This window comes from Pristis pectinata, chromosome 3 (genome assembly GCF_009764475.1).
Source record: "Pristis pectinata isolate sPriPec2 chromosome 3, sPriPec2.1.pri, whole genome shotgun sequence".
In the NCBI taxonomy this organism is placed as follows: Eukaryota; Metazoa; Chordata; class Chondrichthyes; order Rhinopristiformes; family Pristidae; genus Pristis; species Pristis pectinata.
The window spans coordinates 75,311,781-75,327,264 of NC_067407.1; the positions used below are offsets into that span (position 1 = coordinate 75,311,781).

The window sequence follows — 15,484 nt, forward strand, 5'->3', positions numbered from 1 at the left end:
AACCATCTTTTACGCACTCCATAAAATCATTCTCCACGTTGATACTGCTAATTTGGTTTGCTCACTCTGTATGTAGAATGATTGCCTATGATCATTGTTTTATCCTTGATGCATGTATTTCTGATTTACTGATTTATACTGTGTCCTGCATTATCACTACTGTTTGGGCTTCTACATATAACTCCTTCCAAAGTGTAAACACAAGAGAGACTGCAGATGCTGGAAATCTGGAGCAATATCAGATTCCTCCTTCTTCACCCCATTGTCTCTTCCAACTATCACCTCCCAGCTTCTCACATCATTCCCTTTCACCCCTCCCCCAACCTACCTACCTACCCCTCTCTCACCTGGACTCACATTTCACCTGCCGGCTCATGCTCCTCTCCCTCCCCCTACTCTTTTATTCTGGCTTCTGCCCTCTTCCTTTCCAGTCCTGATGAAGGGTCTCGGTCCAAAACGTCGACCGTTCATTTCCCTCCATAGATGATGCCTGACTTGCTGATTTCCTCCAGCAGTTTGTGTTCATCCCTCCAAAATTTGCTGCCTCTTGATGTTTCTTTGCTGCACCCAGATTGATTCTACTAGGTCTGAATTAAATCCATCCTTTCTATTGGCTATAACCCATTCTTTGAAGTAAAGGCTACCTATCTTCTTTGTGATTTAGCCTATCCCTTTTAAAAGTTAGCTACCCTAGGATAGTTCATTCCTAATCTGTGTTATTTTGCAACCATGTCTATGTAATGACCACTAGATTGTACCCATTTGTTTTAATTTGTTCTATTAATTCACCTGTCTTGTTACGTAAGCTGTGTGCATTTGGGGGGGGGGGGGGACAATGCACATCTTCCTAACAGACTTGGGTTATCATTACCCATTTCACTGCCTGGCACTACTGCTTTGTTCTTTCTCTCAATTTCCCCTCACCAGAACCTACCACCCAATAATTGAACCCTCCCTGCAAGTCTTGTTATTCAATTCAATAGAACTCTGTCATTCTGTGACAAAGTCTGCAGAACCTTTGCATATGTTCCAGCTTCTGGCAGACCCAAGTGTATCTTTACAAAGGAACTTGTTTCACCTATAACACATGGCTTGTGCAGAGATAGTCTATGGCCATTTTCCCTTTCTGTTATTGCATATACATGCTTGTTTGTGCGTCCATTTGCAGTCTGGGAATCGATATTAAATGTGTTAATGAAGTGACTTGCCTTTTGAGGCAGAGTATTTGTTCAATACAAATTTCACTGGCATGAAATGGTAACAGTTTTAAACACATGCCTGAATGGATGGTGGAAGTAGGTACCCTCACAACACTTAAAGAAGTATGTAGATGAGCAGCTGAATTGCCAAGGCATAGAAGGCTCCTGACCAAATGCTGGTAAATTGGTTTATTATTGTCACATGTACAGCGAAAAACTTGTCTTGCACACCATCCATACAGATCATTTCATTACAACAGTGCACTGAGGTATTTCAAGGTAAAAACAATAACAGAATGCAGAATAAAGTGTTACAATTACAGAGAAAGTGCAGTGCAGGTAGACAATAAGATGCATGGCCATAAAGAGATAGATTGTGAGGTCAAGAGTTTATTTTATCTTACTAGGGGACCATTCAATAGTCTTATAACATTGGGATAGAAGCTGTCCTTGAGCCTGGTGGTACATGCTTTCAGGCTTTTGTATCTTCTGTCCGATGGGAGAGAGGAGAAGAGAGAATGTCCAGGGTGGGTGGGGTCTTTGATTATGTTGGCTGCTTTACCGAGGCAGTGAAAAGTATAGACAGAGTCCATGGAAGGGAGGCTGGTTTCCATGATGTGCTGAGCTGTGTCCACAACTCTCTGCAGTTTCATGCAGTCACGGCAGAGCATTTGCCATATCAAGCCATGATGCATTCGGATAGGATGCTTTCTGGGTTTCATCAATAAAAATTGGTGAGGGTCAAAGGGGACATGCCAAATTTCTTTAGCCTCTTGAGGAAGCAGAGGTGCTGGTGAGCTTTCTTGGCTGTGGCGCCTACGTGGTTAGACCAGGACAGGCTATTAGTGATGTTCACTCCTAGGAACTTGAAACTCTCAACTCTCTGGACCTCAGCACTGTTGATGTAAACAGGAGTATGTGTACCAACCCCCTTCCCGAAGTCAATGACCAGCTCTCTTGTTTTGTTGACATTGAGTGAAAGGTTGTTGTCATGACACCATGTCACTAAGTTTTCTATCTCCTTCCTATACTCTGACTCATCGTTATTTGAGATATGGCCCACTATGGTGGTGTCATCTGCAAACTTGTAGATGGAGTTGGAGCAGAATCTGGCCATGCAGTTGTGAGTGTATGGGGAGTAGAGCAGGGGGCTGAGGATGTAGCCTTGTAAATTGGATCAGTGTAGGTGGGTAATTGATGGGCAACATGGATATATGGACTTAAGTTTCTGTGCTGTGTGACTCCATGACATCAGGTTGAGAGTATATTCATAATTTGAATAAAATTAAACCCTGCTTCATAACTCCATCCTCATTGTCAAGGAGGGGTAGATATGGAAGTCTTTGTCTTTGTTCATATATTTTTGAATGTGTATGAGATTTTTAGAGAGTAATGTTTAATTGTAAATCAAAGCTTCTAGTGTGATGCAGCTTTTTAGAGCTTATTCCAAATCCTACCTTGCTCTCCTACTACGCTTACACTTTCTCTTGTACCTATTTTGATAATTTTTGCCATGTTTACTGTTTTTTTGTATGGATTTATGCCTTCAGATGCACTGTATGAGAAACACCTGTGCTTATCTTGCCTGACTGGAAATTGCAATTAAATCCATTTACTTGTAGGGGGTTTGGGATAATCAATGCCTTGTTGATTTATCATATAAAATTGCTGCTGTTCAAACAGACAGTTAAATCATTATTTTGAGCCCATCCTTTCACAGAGAGCAGCATGATGTGAAAGATTAGTTATTACTAAATTCTAAAATTTAAGTAAACTGTGAGTGCTTACTGAAAGGATGATAGTTTTTGAGTGTGTTGTATAACAGGAGAACATTTGCATACTCAATGATGCTTTATGCATCAAAACAATTGTGAAAAACTTGTGGAAACCTAGTATGCTTCTACCTTGTTGTTGCTTCTTGTAAACTGCTATGCTTCTGTTCAAGCCTGCTCGGAACCTTGTATGCTTCATTAAAATCACCTTTCATTCTCTAAAACTCCAACATTTTTATCTCAATTGTTCCTCTTAGGCTAACCACATCATCACAGGAATCAACAATTTCTCTGAAATACCTCCGATATACTTATATCTCTCCTCAAATAAGGAAACCAAAATGATATGCAGCACTCCAGGTCAGGTGTGGTCTCACTAAAAGTCCTGCACAGTTGCAGAAAGACTTTCCACTTTTGTGCTGCATCTGCTTTGCAATAAAGACCAATATTCCATTTGCCGCCTTAGTTACTTGCTGCCCCTACATGATAGTTTACTCTTTCATATACAAGGACAACCAGCTCCCTTTGTACAGCAGCATTGTGTAATTTCTCTTCATTTCAACAATATTCTTCTTCTCTGTTCTTGTTAGCCAAGTGGACATCTTGCACTTCCTTACGTTGTATTCAGTTTTGCTATATAAGATCATCTCTTTGAATTGCTTTGAATGGGAGGTGATAGTATTAAAACATGTAACTTCCCTCTATCCCTTTGAAGACTCTTTGTGTCCTCTTCAAAACTAGTTTGCCCACCTATCTCTGTCAACAAATTTAACTGCAATGCATTTGGTCCCTTCATTTAATTCACTAATATATTTGAGGCCTTAGCACTGATACCCATAGCACCCCATTAATTAGAGCTTGCTGGTTTGAAAATGAGCCTTTCACCTCTGGTGTGCATAGGTTAGCTGATCCTTTATCCATGATAATATATTACCTGCAACATCTTGAACTCTAAAACATACGCATTAAACTTTTATGAGGCAACTTTATGAATGTGTTTGGAAATCAAAATACTCTATATTAAGTACTTTTCCTTTATCCACCTACTAGTTAAATATTCAAAGAACTCGATGATAAATTTGTCAAACATCACATCACCTTCAAAAAACCATATTGGGACTATTTAGTTGTGTTGTAAATTTCTAAATAGCCTGCTGAATTATTGCCAAATTATTGTCCAGGAATGCTTCAAGTGGTGAGGTTCTCATCAGGCGTCATCTGGGTTGACAGAGATGGTTTTCATCTGAGCACCAGGCAGGTCTAGGGAAGCAGTTAATGCTAGTGCGGGAAGTGGCATTTGATTTTTAACTCTGGAGTAGGAGAGGGTGGTGGCATTGCTGACACCAAAGTGTTCAGTACGTCATGTGAGGCAGGGAATAATGAGGTGAGAGCAGTGGGGTATGATGTGGTAGCAAGTGATGGGATTCTATCCAAGAAATGTGAAGGAAGCTCTACAAATGGTGTGTAAAGTCATTTCTCTCAGTTCTGTTTTCACTTGTCTTGAACTACCGAGTTTCTTGAGATTCTGAACCTCAACCACCTTGAATTAAGCTGGTAAAAGAGGTAAAATCTGTCATTGCCAGCCTCATCATGATATCCTCAGAGAAGGTTATCCACCCATTAATCTGTGATGTGTCTATCAAACCCAGGTGAGTGTTGGGTTTGAGGCTTTTAAAATTACATCTCACCCAATCCACCCATTCTTGAGGGTAAATTTATCCCCAGAGACGACAATGGCAGGGAGGACCATGTTGTTACATCCACTGTCAGACTTCTGTTTCATGTATAAGTGATGAATGAAATAAGCAAACTCATCTGGCCCTGCACTGCAGAAACAATAACCTGTAACCCATCTAGTAGTTCTCCAATTTGGTCATGCTGTCTGCATATCAGCACATTTCACATCTTCAGATAATTATTTAATAGCTGCTAAACTTACAAGCTGGATAAGAATTAAAGATACAACTGGGAAAAGAAAAATAAACTCTTTGGAAACAGATTATGAAGTTGCTGTTGTGGAGTTAATTGAATAATGGTCCATGTTTTGTGTGCTAATTTGCTATGTGTTTTTGGAGTTGTTGTTAAATATTTCTGACTTTGTGCATGAACTAACTTCTAAACATGGAGTTTCATATTTCCTTAAACGCCAAAAGGTAGAAATTCACCCTTGGTCATATGTTGATTGTGCGACACAGTAGTGATTGCGTGTTGTTTTTGTCTTTCTAAACTCACTTCTGTAGAAATTACTGATAATTATCAAGTTGGACATCATACTGGGCCTTGTGCAGCAAGGATACCATTTTGCTAGAAGCATCTTGCTGCATTTTCCAGAGTGTGAAGTTATCATAAACAATTATTTTGGTGACTGTTAACAGCCAGTTGTATGACGTGGTAGATCTGGGGGAGTTTTTCACCAGTACAGTGTACCAAATAGGAAGAATTCCATTAAATCCTTCAAAAATGTTGGCAGGTTCTAAGCAAAATTAGTATCACCAGGACTCAAGTTTCTAATAAAGGGAATTGTTCTGATAATAATGCAGTTATTTTTATGCCACAATAAAGAACATTGAATAAGCTGAACTTCCACTTTATTGACAACATTTGTAGAGTACATAAAAATCTTGGTTGTTATTGCTTTAATAGTCCTTGGTAGTGTGCATGCTCAAGGACAAACAGTATCCTTAAATTTATCACCTCCAGACAATTATTTCTGATGCTTGTGCTTGGAACAAAGTATTCTAACCAAAATTTGAAACTCTTTCCAGACTGTACGCAGCTAATGTCTGACAACTATTCTGATGATTAAGAGGAAAGGAGTGCATAACAGCGATTATTGCTTTTATTCAATGTTTTTCCTTCTTCACTGTTCTAACAAAAGATGGGATAGTCATAATACATCATCGCAGCAAATCAAAGTGCAGTTAAAGATGATTTTTACTAATTGTATTTATTTTCCTAAATTATCATTGTAATTTGACAAAGTACTAATTAATATATAATTTACAGTCCCAGGGGTTGAAACATATCTAAGAAATCAATATTTTAAACAAATCAAAAAGTCATGGTGGTAATTTCAGAATTAATTAAATACATAAAGGTGGAAAATATTCATCTTCCTTGGCTGTCAACTTCATTAATCAATCCAAATAGCCTAAATGAATTTGGCTCAAGGGAATCTCTTCACTGCAGCCCACTGTGCCATTTGTCACCCTCAGCCTGTGGAATCCTGCTGAGGAACAACATCTCTCAAAGCTGTATGGTGGAATGTAATTTATGAATTCAGTTGCTCTTTATACTCTGCTACAATGGATATGGAATTTTGATCGAAAATCAGCAAAATTATCAGATCACCAGTTTCCAATTGCAGTTCACTCCTTTGTAGGGTTAAGACAAAATCTGATCCAGTAACTAGAAACAATGCCTTGTGCACACTTGCAGTAATGGTCTGATTGTGCCACTGTAGCAGTCTTCATTTGAACTGAAATAGGGAACATAATCTTACAGCTAGGTAGTGAGGATATAATCAGGAAATACTGTAAAATAGAGCTGAAGCCTAGATTGCTATTTTAATTTTGTAGTTATATATATTTGGAGTGCACAAATCTTCTGTTAGGTGAAGAGGTTCTACATGATTATTTGACCAGCTCACTCAAAAGTTCAGGTAGTTAATGTCAACTCGGATTATTTTAAATAAATATCTTAGATAACTTAAGGCATGCATATCATGAACTTCGCTTAATCTCGATGTGGGTGTATGGAAGCACACTGTACAATTGATTTTTTTTGTGGCCTATGGTAATTGTTTAATGAATTAAGCAGTGTATGTGTGTGATGAAATGTGCAATTTATCTTAAACTTGGATAATGGGTAGCACAGCATTTTAGTGTAACAGTCTTGTGCCATTGAAGTATTGGTGGTTCTTTTTCTCAGCGTGACTGTGCGGGAATGAATGGTGCTGAGTAGTGGTTTTATTGCCTCAAACAACTCCTTTGGGATCCCATGTAGGTGGTCAATACAGAATATTTTGGGCAGAGGCACACTAACCTCTTCACTATAGAATTAGAATCAACTCACATAAAAAAAATTGTTCCTTCATTTCTTTTTTCAAAATAATTTTTTTTGTCCTATTGATGTTACAGGAGGAGCAAAACAGAGGCAAACCAAACTGGGAACACCTGAATGAAGACTTGCACGTATTAATCACTGTGGAAGATGCACAGAACAGAGCAGAAATCAAGCTAAAGAGGGCAGTGGAGGAAGTTAAGAAATTACTTGTACCAGCAGTAAGTACCTTCTGCAATTGGTTCTTCTTTCTCCAATATAATTTAAATCTGTGTAGGTCAAACACAGAATCAGTACCAGTTGATTAAAAATTTCAAACAGACATTCCATGAGAACACTTTTATCTCTTGGATGTTTATTTTCTTCCATCATCTCCTGAATGTGTTGACTGCTTGTCGTGATATATTTTCATGCAGTAGCTTCAGCATCTTACCTAAATCATTGATCATGCAAGAATCTTTAAAGTGAATGTTGGCAAGTTGTTTAAGTGCAAGTATCACAGGTGGATATACTCTCTACCCCTGACATCCATATTTGCAAGAGGGGTTGTTTACATTTGCAAATATTGTCGTTTGCTGTATTGTATCAGAACAGTGCATTATATCACAGAGATAACTTTCCTGTGAAACATCACAAATATGTGGTATTGCTTTATGTAGAGAATCCCCAAAAGCACTCAGTTGCACTGATGTACAGGTGAAATTCTCCGAGAAAGGACAACATTGTATCCAAGAAATTTAATGGCATTTCACGTGCAAAACAGCTGTCTCTTAAACTGGAATGAATGGATACCATAAGTCAAAACTGTACTGTCTGCCTTGCTGGGTGATGGTGCTTTTGTGATCATCTGGGGAATATGTCTTATGCTGGTGTTTGGCTCATTTGGCTCATTTAGTAAGTAAGTCCAGGGCCAATGCATGGTTCAGTTCCCTTTGCCAAAAAGACCCGCAACTGCCTATTATTTTACATTACTTCAGACTCTCAGGAGTCAAACCCGTTGTGCTTCAAGGGCTGCTAGACACTCCCACCTGAAAGGCAAGACTTGGCGTGGAGATGGGAAAACAAGAGGGTTCCTCCTGGCTCAAAATTAAACGGGTATGGTTGGGTAATTATTAAATTATTAGACTTATGTCCAGAGACCTGGATCATCAACAAAGAGACATGAATTCATGTACCAAATTCAAGTATTTAAATAAATCTGCAATATGAAAAATATAAAACCATCCTTTCTGATTCTGGCCTTTATGTAACTCTTATCAAGGATGGACAATAAATGCCAGCTTTCCCAGCAATGTCTATATTCCACGAACAGATAAATTGAGGAAGATTTATAAGTATGGATTGCTGCCAGTGTCCTGACTGCTCTCCACCTCCCACCAGCCCCCAAGACTTCTTGAGAATTTGAAAGCTCCATTCATGACAATGAGTGGCCTTTAGGGCCACCATTGGCACCAAGCTCACCAGCATTATCTTGCTGATGCAAGCAGAGCAATCTTTCCTCTTCCTGCAACAGCATCAAACCCAGACTCAGTTTTGATTCATTTTGGAGAGTCCGTAATGGACACTACTTTTCAATGATTGATATTTGGGAACTGTCATCTTGGCATCAGCTAGTGTGTATCCTGGGAGAAAAATAAAGAATAGATCACTAGGAAAAAAAATAATGATAAAGTTACTGTGGCTGATTAGCCATCTCTTCATTTTGGTAGTTTCAATGGTACAGCCCACTTGCATCTACTATTAAGATGATATTTGCTAACACAGAAATTTTATTACTTTTAATCAGAGTTTTGCATTTGTTTTCATATTGATGAAAGTAAGTTTTACTTGTATGATACTTATAAGGATGTAGACCTTTTTGTGGAAACATTGCAACAGGGGAAAAATCGTTTGTAATTTTATTTTACTTGTAATTTTTTTGTGTTTAATAAATTTGATAGCACGAGAAGAAAACCATACATTTACAGTTTTATCACTGGAACTGGCCAGTATCCTTAATTAAAGTTGTTCTTATTGAGGACTTAAGATTTAGTTCCAGCTTTGGTGATGGATTTGCACTCTCTTCTGATTGCATGTTTAACATAGTCCTGTGTTTTACTGTTGAAATCAGCTTGTATTCTCCTAATTGGTTCAGTTAATTCCACTTCAAAAGACCCTGAGGGCTTTTGATTTTCAGAGCTCAGTAAATACGTTGTTTCGTGGTCCTATGGGGATACAGCATGGAAACGGTCCCTTCGCCACCAAGTCAGTTTTACACTAAACCCTACCCTCACCCGTTTTATTCTCCTCACCATTCCCAGTAACTACCCCCAGATTCTACCACCCATCTACACACTATAGGCAATTTACAGTGGCTAATTAACCAAACAACCTGGGATGTGGGAGGAAGCTGGATCACCCAGAGAAAAACTATACAATCATGGGGAGAACTTTTACACACCACACTGACAGAACCAGAGGTCAGGATTGAACCCAGGTTGCTGGAGCTGTGAGGTTGCAGCGCTTGTGCTGCCCCTCATAGCTTTCTTTCTAAATCCTGGCAGGACTACTAGTCACTTGGTTAAAGGTTTGCTGTTTATTTACTACATTATTCTACTCCAGAAAGGTAATCATGAATAAAACATTTAATTTTTGATTGAATTACAATCCTAACCTGTGCTTGGGGATATAACCCATCATACTGCCTAAAATTTGCTTGTGAGATGAATCAACCAATGCAGATCAAAATGCTTAACTCATCCAGGACAAAGTCGATCAGATGATCAGGAGCCCATCTGTTACCTTAAATATAGATTTTGTAACTTTGTTATATTCCCACATTGCTGATCACAGTCTAGAAATTCACTAGTAATGGGTTGTATAGCTGGCCTATGGCCATTTGGTCATTGGTCTACCACAGCAAAATTATTCTGAGAGTGCCCGGCAACAGGGACATCTCAGGACAACAAGACCTAATTTCATGAGCAGCATTCTAACGGAGCATTGCACAGGGAATCAAGTCATTCCAGTTGCATCTGGTTCAAAAATTGCATCATCGTTGCATGAACGATTTGCAGCCGGAGTGCCTGGTTGAATTATTTGAGTGGCATGATTCGAACCAGAAATCACAGTTGCGTTCTGCCTCAGAAGTTACCAGTTTTCAGATATGAAGAACTGAAAAAAGTGCACACATGCACATTTCTCGGCCATTTATTTTTACATGATTCAGTTGCGTTTAACTGGATTCATTTGAGCTTAACCTTTCCAGATGGCAAGGTCTAACTCTTTTGGCATAAAAACAACCTTATATTGTAAAGTCAGGAATGGACAGAAATACCAGCTTGACTGATGAAATGTATTGCAAAATGGAAAACAAATAGGTAAGATTAAATAGAAATTGCTTTCAATGAATTTTGCAGTCCTACAGCATTCTATCATGCTCTCAGTGTCTGAAAGAACTTAACTTTCCTAAGATATATTCTCTGGATGTAAACAATGCTGAGTGAGCTTTCATTGTTGATCCCTGGTTGTCTTTGAAAATGGCTGCTTTGTTAGACCATGCCGCCTTGTAGACATTTGAGAAGCCATCTCACAGGCTAGTTAAGATAATATGGGTAGCCAGGAATAATGTCATATAGGGTTGATTGAAGATGGCATGTTTTCTGAAACATTACAATTAACTAATTGGATATTTACTACCAGTTTTGTGTTCATTTTTTACTGTTGACAAATTATTTTTAAGTGATTTTTGTCTTCCCCAGTTGAATTTAAATTTGAACTGAAAAAAAATTGTTAATTCGGGTCAGTAGTTTACTCATTCATTTTATATCCACCATTCTGTCATAATCCACAATTACAAATTATTTGTAAGTGTGGTGTTTATTATGTAAATGACTGTTTACTGTCTTGGACTGAAGAGGTAGTGGCACATAATCATCATTCAGCAATACCTTAACAAGATTACATTGTGAGATCCACATTATTGAAAAATCTGTAGTACCTAAATCCAAATTAAAGTAGGTGGAATTATGAAGTTTCCACATTAATATCCAACTTGTTTTATCTACATCTAATGCCCCATATTGGTATAATTGAATCCCATTGCTAGCGTTTTACTTCTTTTACTGGCTACGAGTCAGTTAACATTGATGTCTGCCTGAAATTATATCAGAGAGTCTAGATGTTGTAGCACTCTGCGACAATATTATCCATTCATAGGTTGTGATGCAGACTCAGCTTTTCTATCTGAATGAAAAATTCTGCAAGTGAATAAAGTTGACTCAGTTTTATCTGATTCCCCTTTCCCATATCAATGTGCTATTTTTGGCACTTCAGTCAGGCTCTGCCAGAATACAGTGCATTCCTGAGGAAGATTCACACAGTATTTCCTGTTGATTTGTTCTGAAAATTGAAAAACAAATACCTTTTATTAAAAGGCCTGAAGAGCCAGGTGTAATATAATCAGAATACTTAAAACAGTAAAGACATCACAGCTACTAATGGTCAGGCATTTATACTGTTCCCACTGCAATCACTTCCCAAAAGTATTCATTCGTTAAAAGCTTTATTAATGCATTTTGGTCTTTGTAAGGTATCTTATCTTGTGTTCAGTGAACCTATATAGTTTCTGATTAGGTTGTTATTCATTTTGACTGCCTTCTTTCTTGAGACCCTGGCTCTGTACCAGCAATTCATTCTGCACTTCGTCCTTTCACCATTTTGGATTTCAGTCATCATTTATACCTGCACAAATTTCTTTCACGGATCCCTATTTGGCTCTTGCCACCAAAATAATTTTCTCAGAATGTCATGGCATCACAGATGAAATTCATGTCAATTTAATAATTGGAGAGAAGTTTCCAGAATGCATTGGTTCTTCCTGGACTAGAGCATTAAACAGCTTATGCTTTTAGAATTTTTACTTGAAATATTAGGGCAACTCTATAATGGAAGAGGAAGGACAAGAGGACAACTGAGATACAAGATCACAAGAAAATAGCAGCAGGATTAGGTCACCAAGTTCCTTAAGACTGCCCTGCCATTCAATAGCAATAAATGGCAGACTCCTAGGGAGTGTTAGTGAGACCTTGGGGTACGAGTGCATAGTTCCCTGAAGGTGGCAACATGGGTAGACAGTGGTGAAAAAGGCACAAGTTGCCAGAGGAGGTGGGAGAGGCAGGCGCAATTACAATATTTAAAAGATATTTGGACAGCTACATGGACAGGAAAGGTTTAGAGGGATAGGAGCCAAACACAGGCAAATGGGTTTAGTGTAGATAGGCATCTTGGTCAGCATGGACAAGTTGGCTGAAGGGCCTGTTTCTGTGCTGTATAACTCTATGAATCTATGAATATGATTGTTGTTGATCTATTGCTGGTCTCAACTGCCCTTCTGTGCTAGTTCCCCAATAATCCCCAATTCCTCAATCTTTCAAATATTTATCTATCTCCACCATAAATATATCTAATGATCTGGCTTCTATGTACCTCTGTTTTCAATGACATGCCCCTTATTTTGTAGCTATTGTTCATCACTTTCCCACTAGTGAAAACAGCTCAACATCTACCCTGTCAAGCCCCTTTAGGATCTTGTACGTTTGAAGAAGATCACCCCTCATTCTTCTAAACTCCAAGGAATAAAGACCCGAATTGCCTAACCTCTTTTGATAGGTTAACCCTTTCATCCCAGGAATTAGCTTGGGAATCTCCTTTGGACTACTTCCAGTGCTACTATATCACTTTTTAGGTAAGGGAACTAAATTCCTGTGCAGTAATTCCTTACCTCCCACAGGTGATGCTGGGCCAGCTGAGTTCCTTCAGCAGATTGTGTGTTGCTCTGGATTCCAGCATCCATCTCTTTTATGTCTATTGTAACAAAAACTTCCTATTCTTAACCTCCAAGCCTTTCAAAATAAAGGCAATATGCGGTTTGGTTATCTACTTGTTGGATCTGCCTGCTAACCTTTTGGAATTCATGCACTAGAACACCTAGATCCCTCTGTACTTCACTCATTTGCAGTCTCTCTCCATTTAGATAATAATCTGCCTTTTGATTCCTCTTTCTGAGTGCATGGCCTCACATTTCCCCATTTGCCAGGTGTGCACTCCATCATTCTATATCGCATTGCAGAATCACAATGTCCTCATCACAACATGCCCTCCCACCTAATTTCATACCATCAGCAAACTTGGAAACCTTACATTTCATTTAATACGTGGCTGAGGGGATGGTGCGAGAGGGAGGGCTTCAGGTTTATGGATAATTGGGATTTGTTCCAGGGAAGATGGGATCTGTTCCAACAGGACAGTTTACACCTGAACTGGAGGGGTACTGACATTCTTGCAGGAAGGTTTGCTAATGCTGCTCGGGGGGGTTTAAACTAAATTTGCAGGGGGAGGGGATCCAGAATGAGAGAGAGGATAGCGAGATGGAGGGTAGAGGACAGGTAGGAACTACACAATTTCGGAACATTAATACGATTGGAGAGAGGAAAAATGGGTTAAAAATCCTATATCTGAATGCACGGAGTGTTAGGAATAAGGTAGGCGAGCTTGAAGCTCAGATACGAATGGGTAAGTATGATGTTGTTGGGATAACGGAGACATGGCTGCAGGGAGATCAGACCTGGGAAATGAATTTTCAAGGGTATACATGCTATTGTAAGGACAGGAAGGTGGGCAGAGGGGGTGGGGTGGCCCTGTTGGTGAGGAATGAGATTCAGTCCCTTGCAAGGGGTGGACATTGAATCAGGAGAAGTAGAGTCAGTGTGGATAGAACTGAGGAACTGTAAGGGCAAAAAGACCCTAATGGGTGTTATCTACAGGCCTCCGAATGGTGGCATGGATATTGAGTGCAAGCTGAATAGTGAGTTAATGTTGGCATGTGGCAAGGGTAATGTCACAGTAGTTATGGGGGATTTCAATATGCAAGTGGACTGGGAAAATCAGGCTGGTACTGGACCCCAGGAAAGGGAGTTTATAGAGTGCCTCTGGGATGCATTCTTGGAGCAGCTGGTACGAGAGCCGACCAGGGAGAGGGCTATTCTGGATTTAGTGCTGTGTAATGAGCAAGATTTGATAAGAGAACTCGAAGTAAAGGAGCCATTGGGAGGTAGTGACCATAACATGATAAGTTTTTATCTGCAATTGGAGAGGGAAAAGGGCAAATCAGAAGGGTCAATTTTGCAGTTGAACAAAGGAGACTATGGAGCCATGAGGGAGGAGCTGGCTAAAGTTGACTGGGCGGGCATCCTAGCAGAATTGTCAGTGGAACAGCAATGGCAGGTATTCTTGGGAATAATGCACAAGGTGCAGGATCAGTTTATTCCCCAGAGAAGGAAAGACTCAAAGAGGGGTAAGGGGCCACCGTGGCTGACAAAGGAAGTCAGAGATAGCATTGTGTTAAAAAGGAAGAAGTATGGCAGAGCCAAGCTGAGTGGGAAGATAGGAGATTGGGAAATTTTTAAGGTGCAGCAGAATTTAACTAGAAAGGTAATTCGGGAAGAAAAAATGAGGTATGACGGCAAGCTAGCCAGGAATATTAAGGAGGATAGCAAAAGCTTTTTTAGGTATGTGAAGGGAAAGAAGTTAGTTAGGAACAATGTTGGGCCCTTGAAGACCGAATCGGGTGAAATTATTACGGGAAACAGGGAGATGGCAGTCGAATTTAATAAGTACTTTGGATCTGTCTTCACAGGGGAAGACGTGAGAAATCTCCCAGAGGTAAGGATGGACAAAAGGCAGAGGGTGACAGAGGAACTGAAGTGGATTGACATTAGGAAAGAAATGGTGATGGGTAGACTAATGGGGCTGAAGACTGACAAATCCCCAGGTCCAGATGGTCTGCATCCCAGGGTACTAAAGGAGGTGGCTCTAGAAATTGTGGATGCATTGGTGATCATTTTCCGATGTTCCTTAGATTCGGGGTCAGTTCCTGAGGATTGGAGAATGGCTAATGTTATCTCACTTTTTAAGAAAGGAGGGAGGGAGAAAACAGGGAACTATCGTCCAGTTAGCCTAACATCTGTGGTGGGGAAGATGCTAGAGTCCATTATTAAGGATGAAATAACGGCATATTTGGATAGCAATGATAGGATTGGGTCGAGTCAACATGGATTTACCAAGGGCAAATCATGCTTGACTAATCTACTGGAGTTTTTTGAGGGTGTAACCAGGAAAATAGACGAGGGAGATTCAGTGGATGTTGTATACCTCAACTTTCAGAAGGCATTTGATAAAGTGCCGCACAGGAGATTGGTGGGTAAAATTAGGGCTCATGGAATTGGGGGGCGGGTATTAACATGGATAGAAAACTGGTTGGCGGATAAGAAACAAAGGGTAGGGGTGAATGGATGTTTCTCAGAATGGCAGGCCGTGACTAGTGGGGTGCCACAGGGCTCGGTGCTGGGACCGCAGCTGTTTACGATCTATGTTGATGATTTAGATGAAGGCATTGTGAATAACATTAGCAAG

General features: G+C 39.7%; 1 protein-coding gene across 4 annotated transcripts in view; it reads left to right on the forward strand.

Moving 5' to 3' along the window:
* The window catches only part of LOC127567951 (protein quaking), a 428,171-nt gene that overhangs the window by 292,670 nt on the left and 120,017 nt on the right, over positions 1–15,484 (forward strand). For all 4 annotated transcript variants that reach the window (XM_052011188.1, XM_052011187.1, XM_052011190.1 and 1 more), the window contains exon 4: positions 7,111–7,254. In XM_052011188.1, the coding sequence (XP_051867148.1) occupies positions 7,111–7,254 (144 nt within the window). The remainder of the gene's footprint in view (positions 1–7,110; positions 7,255–15,484) is intronic.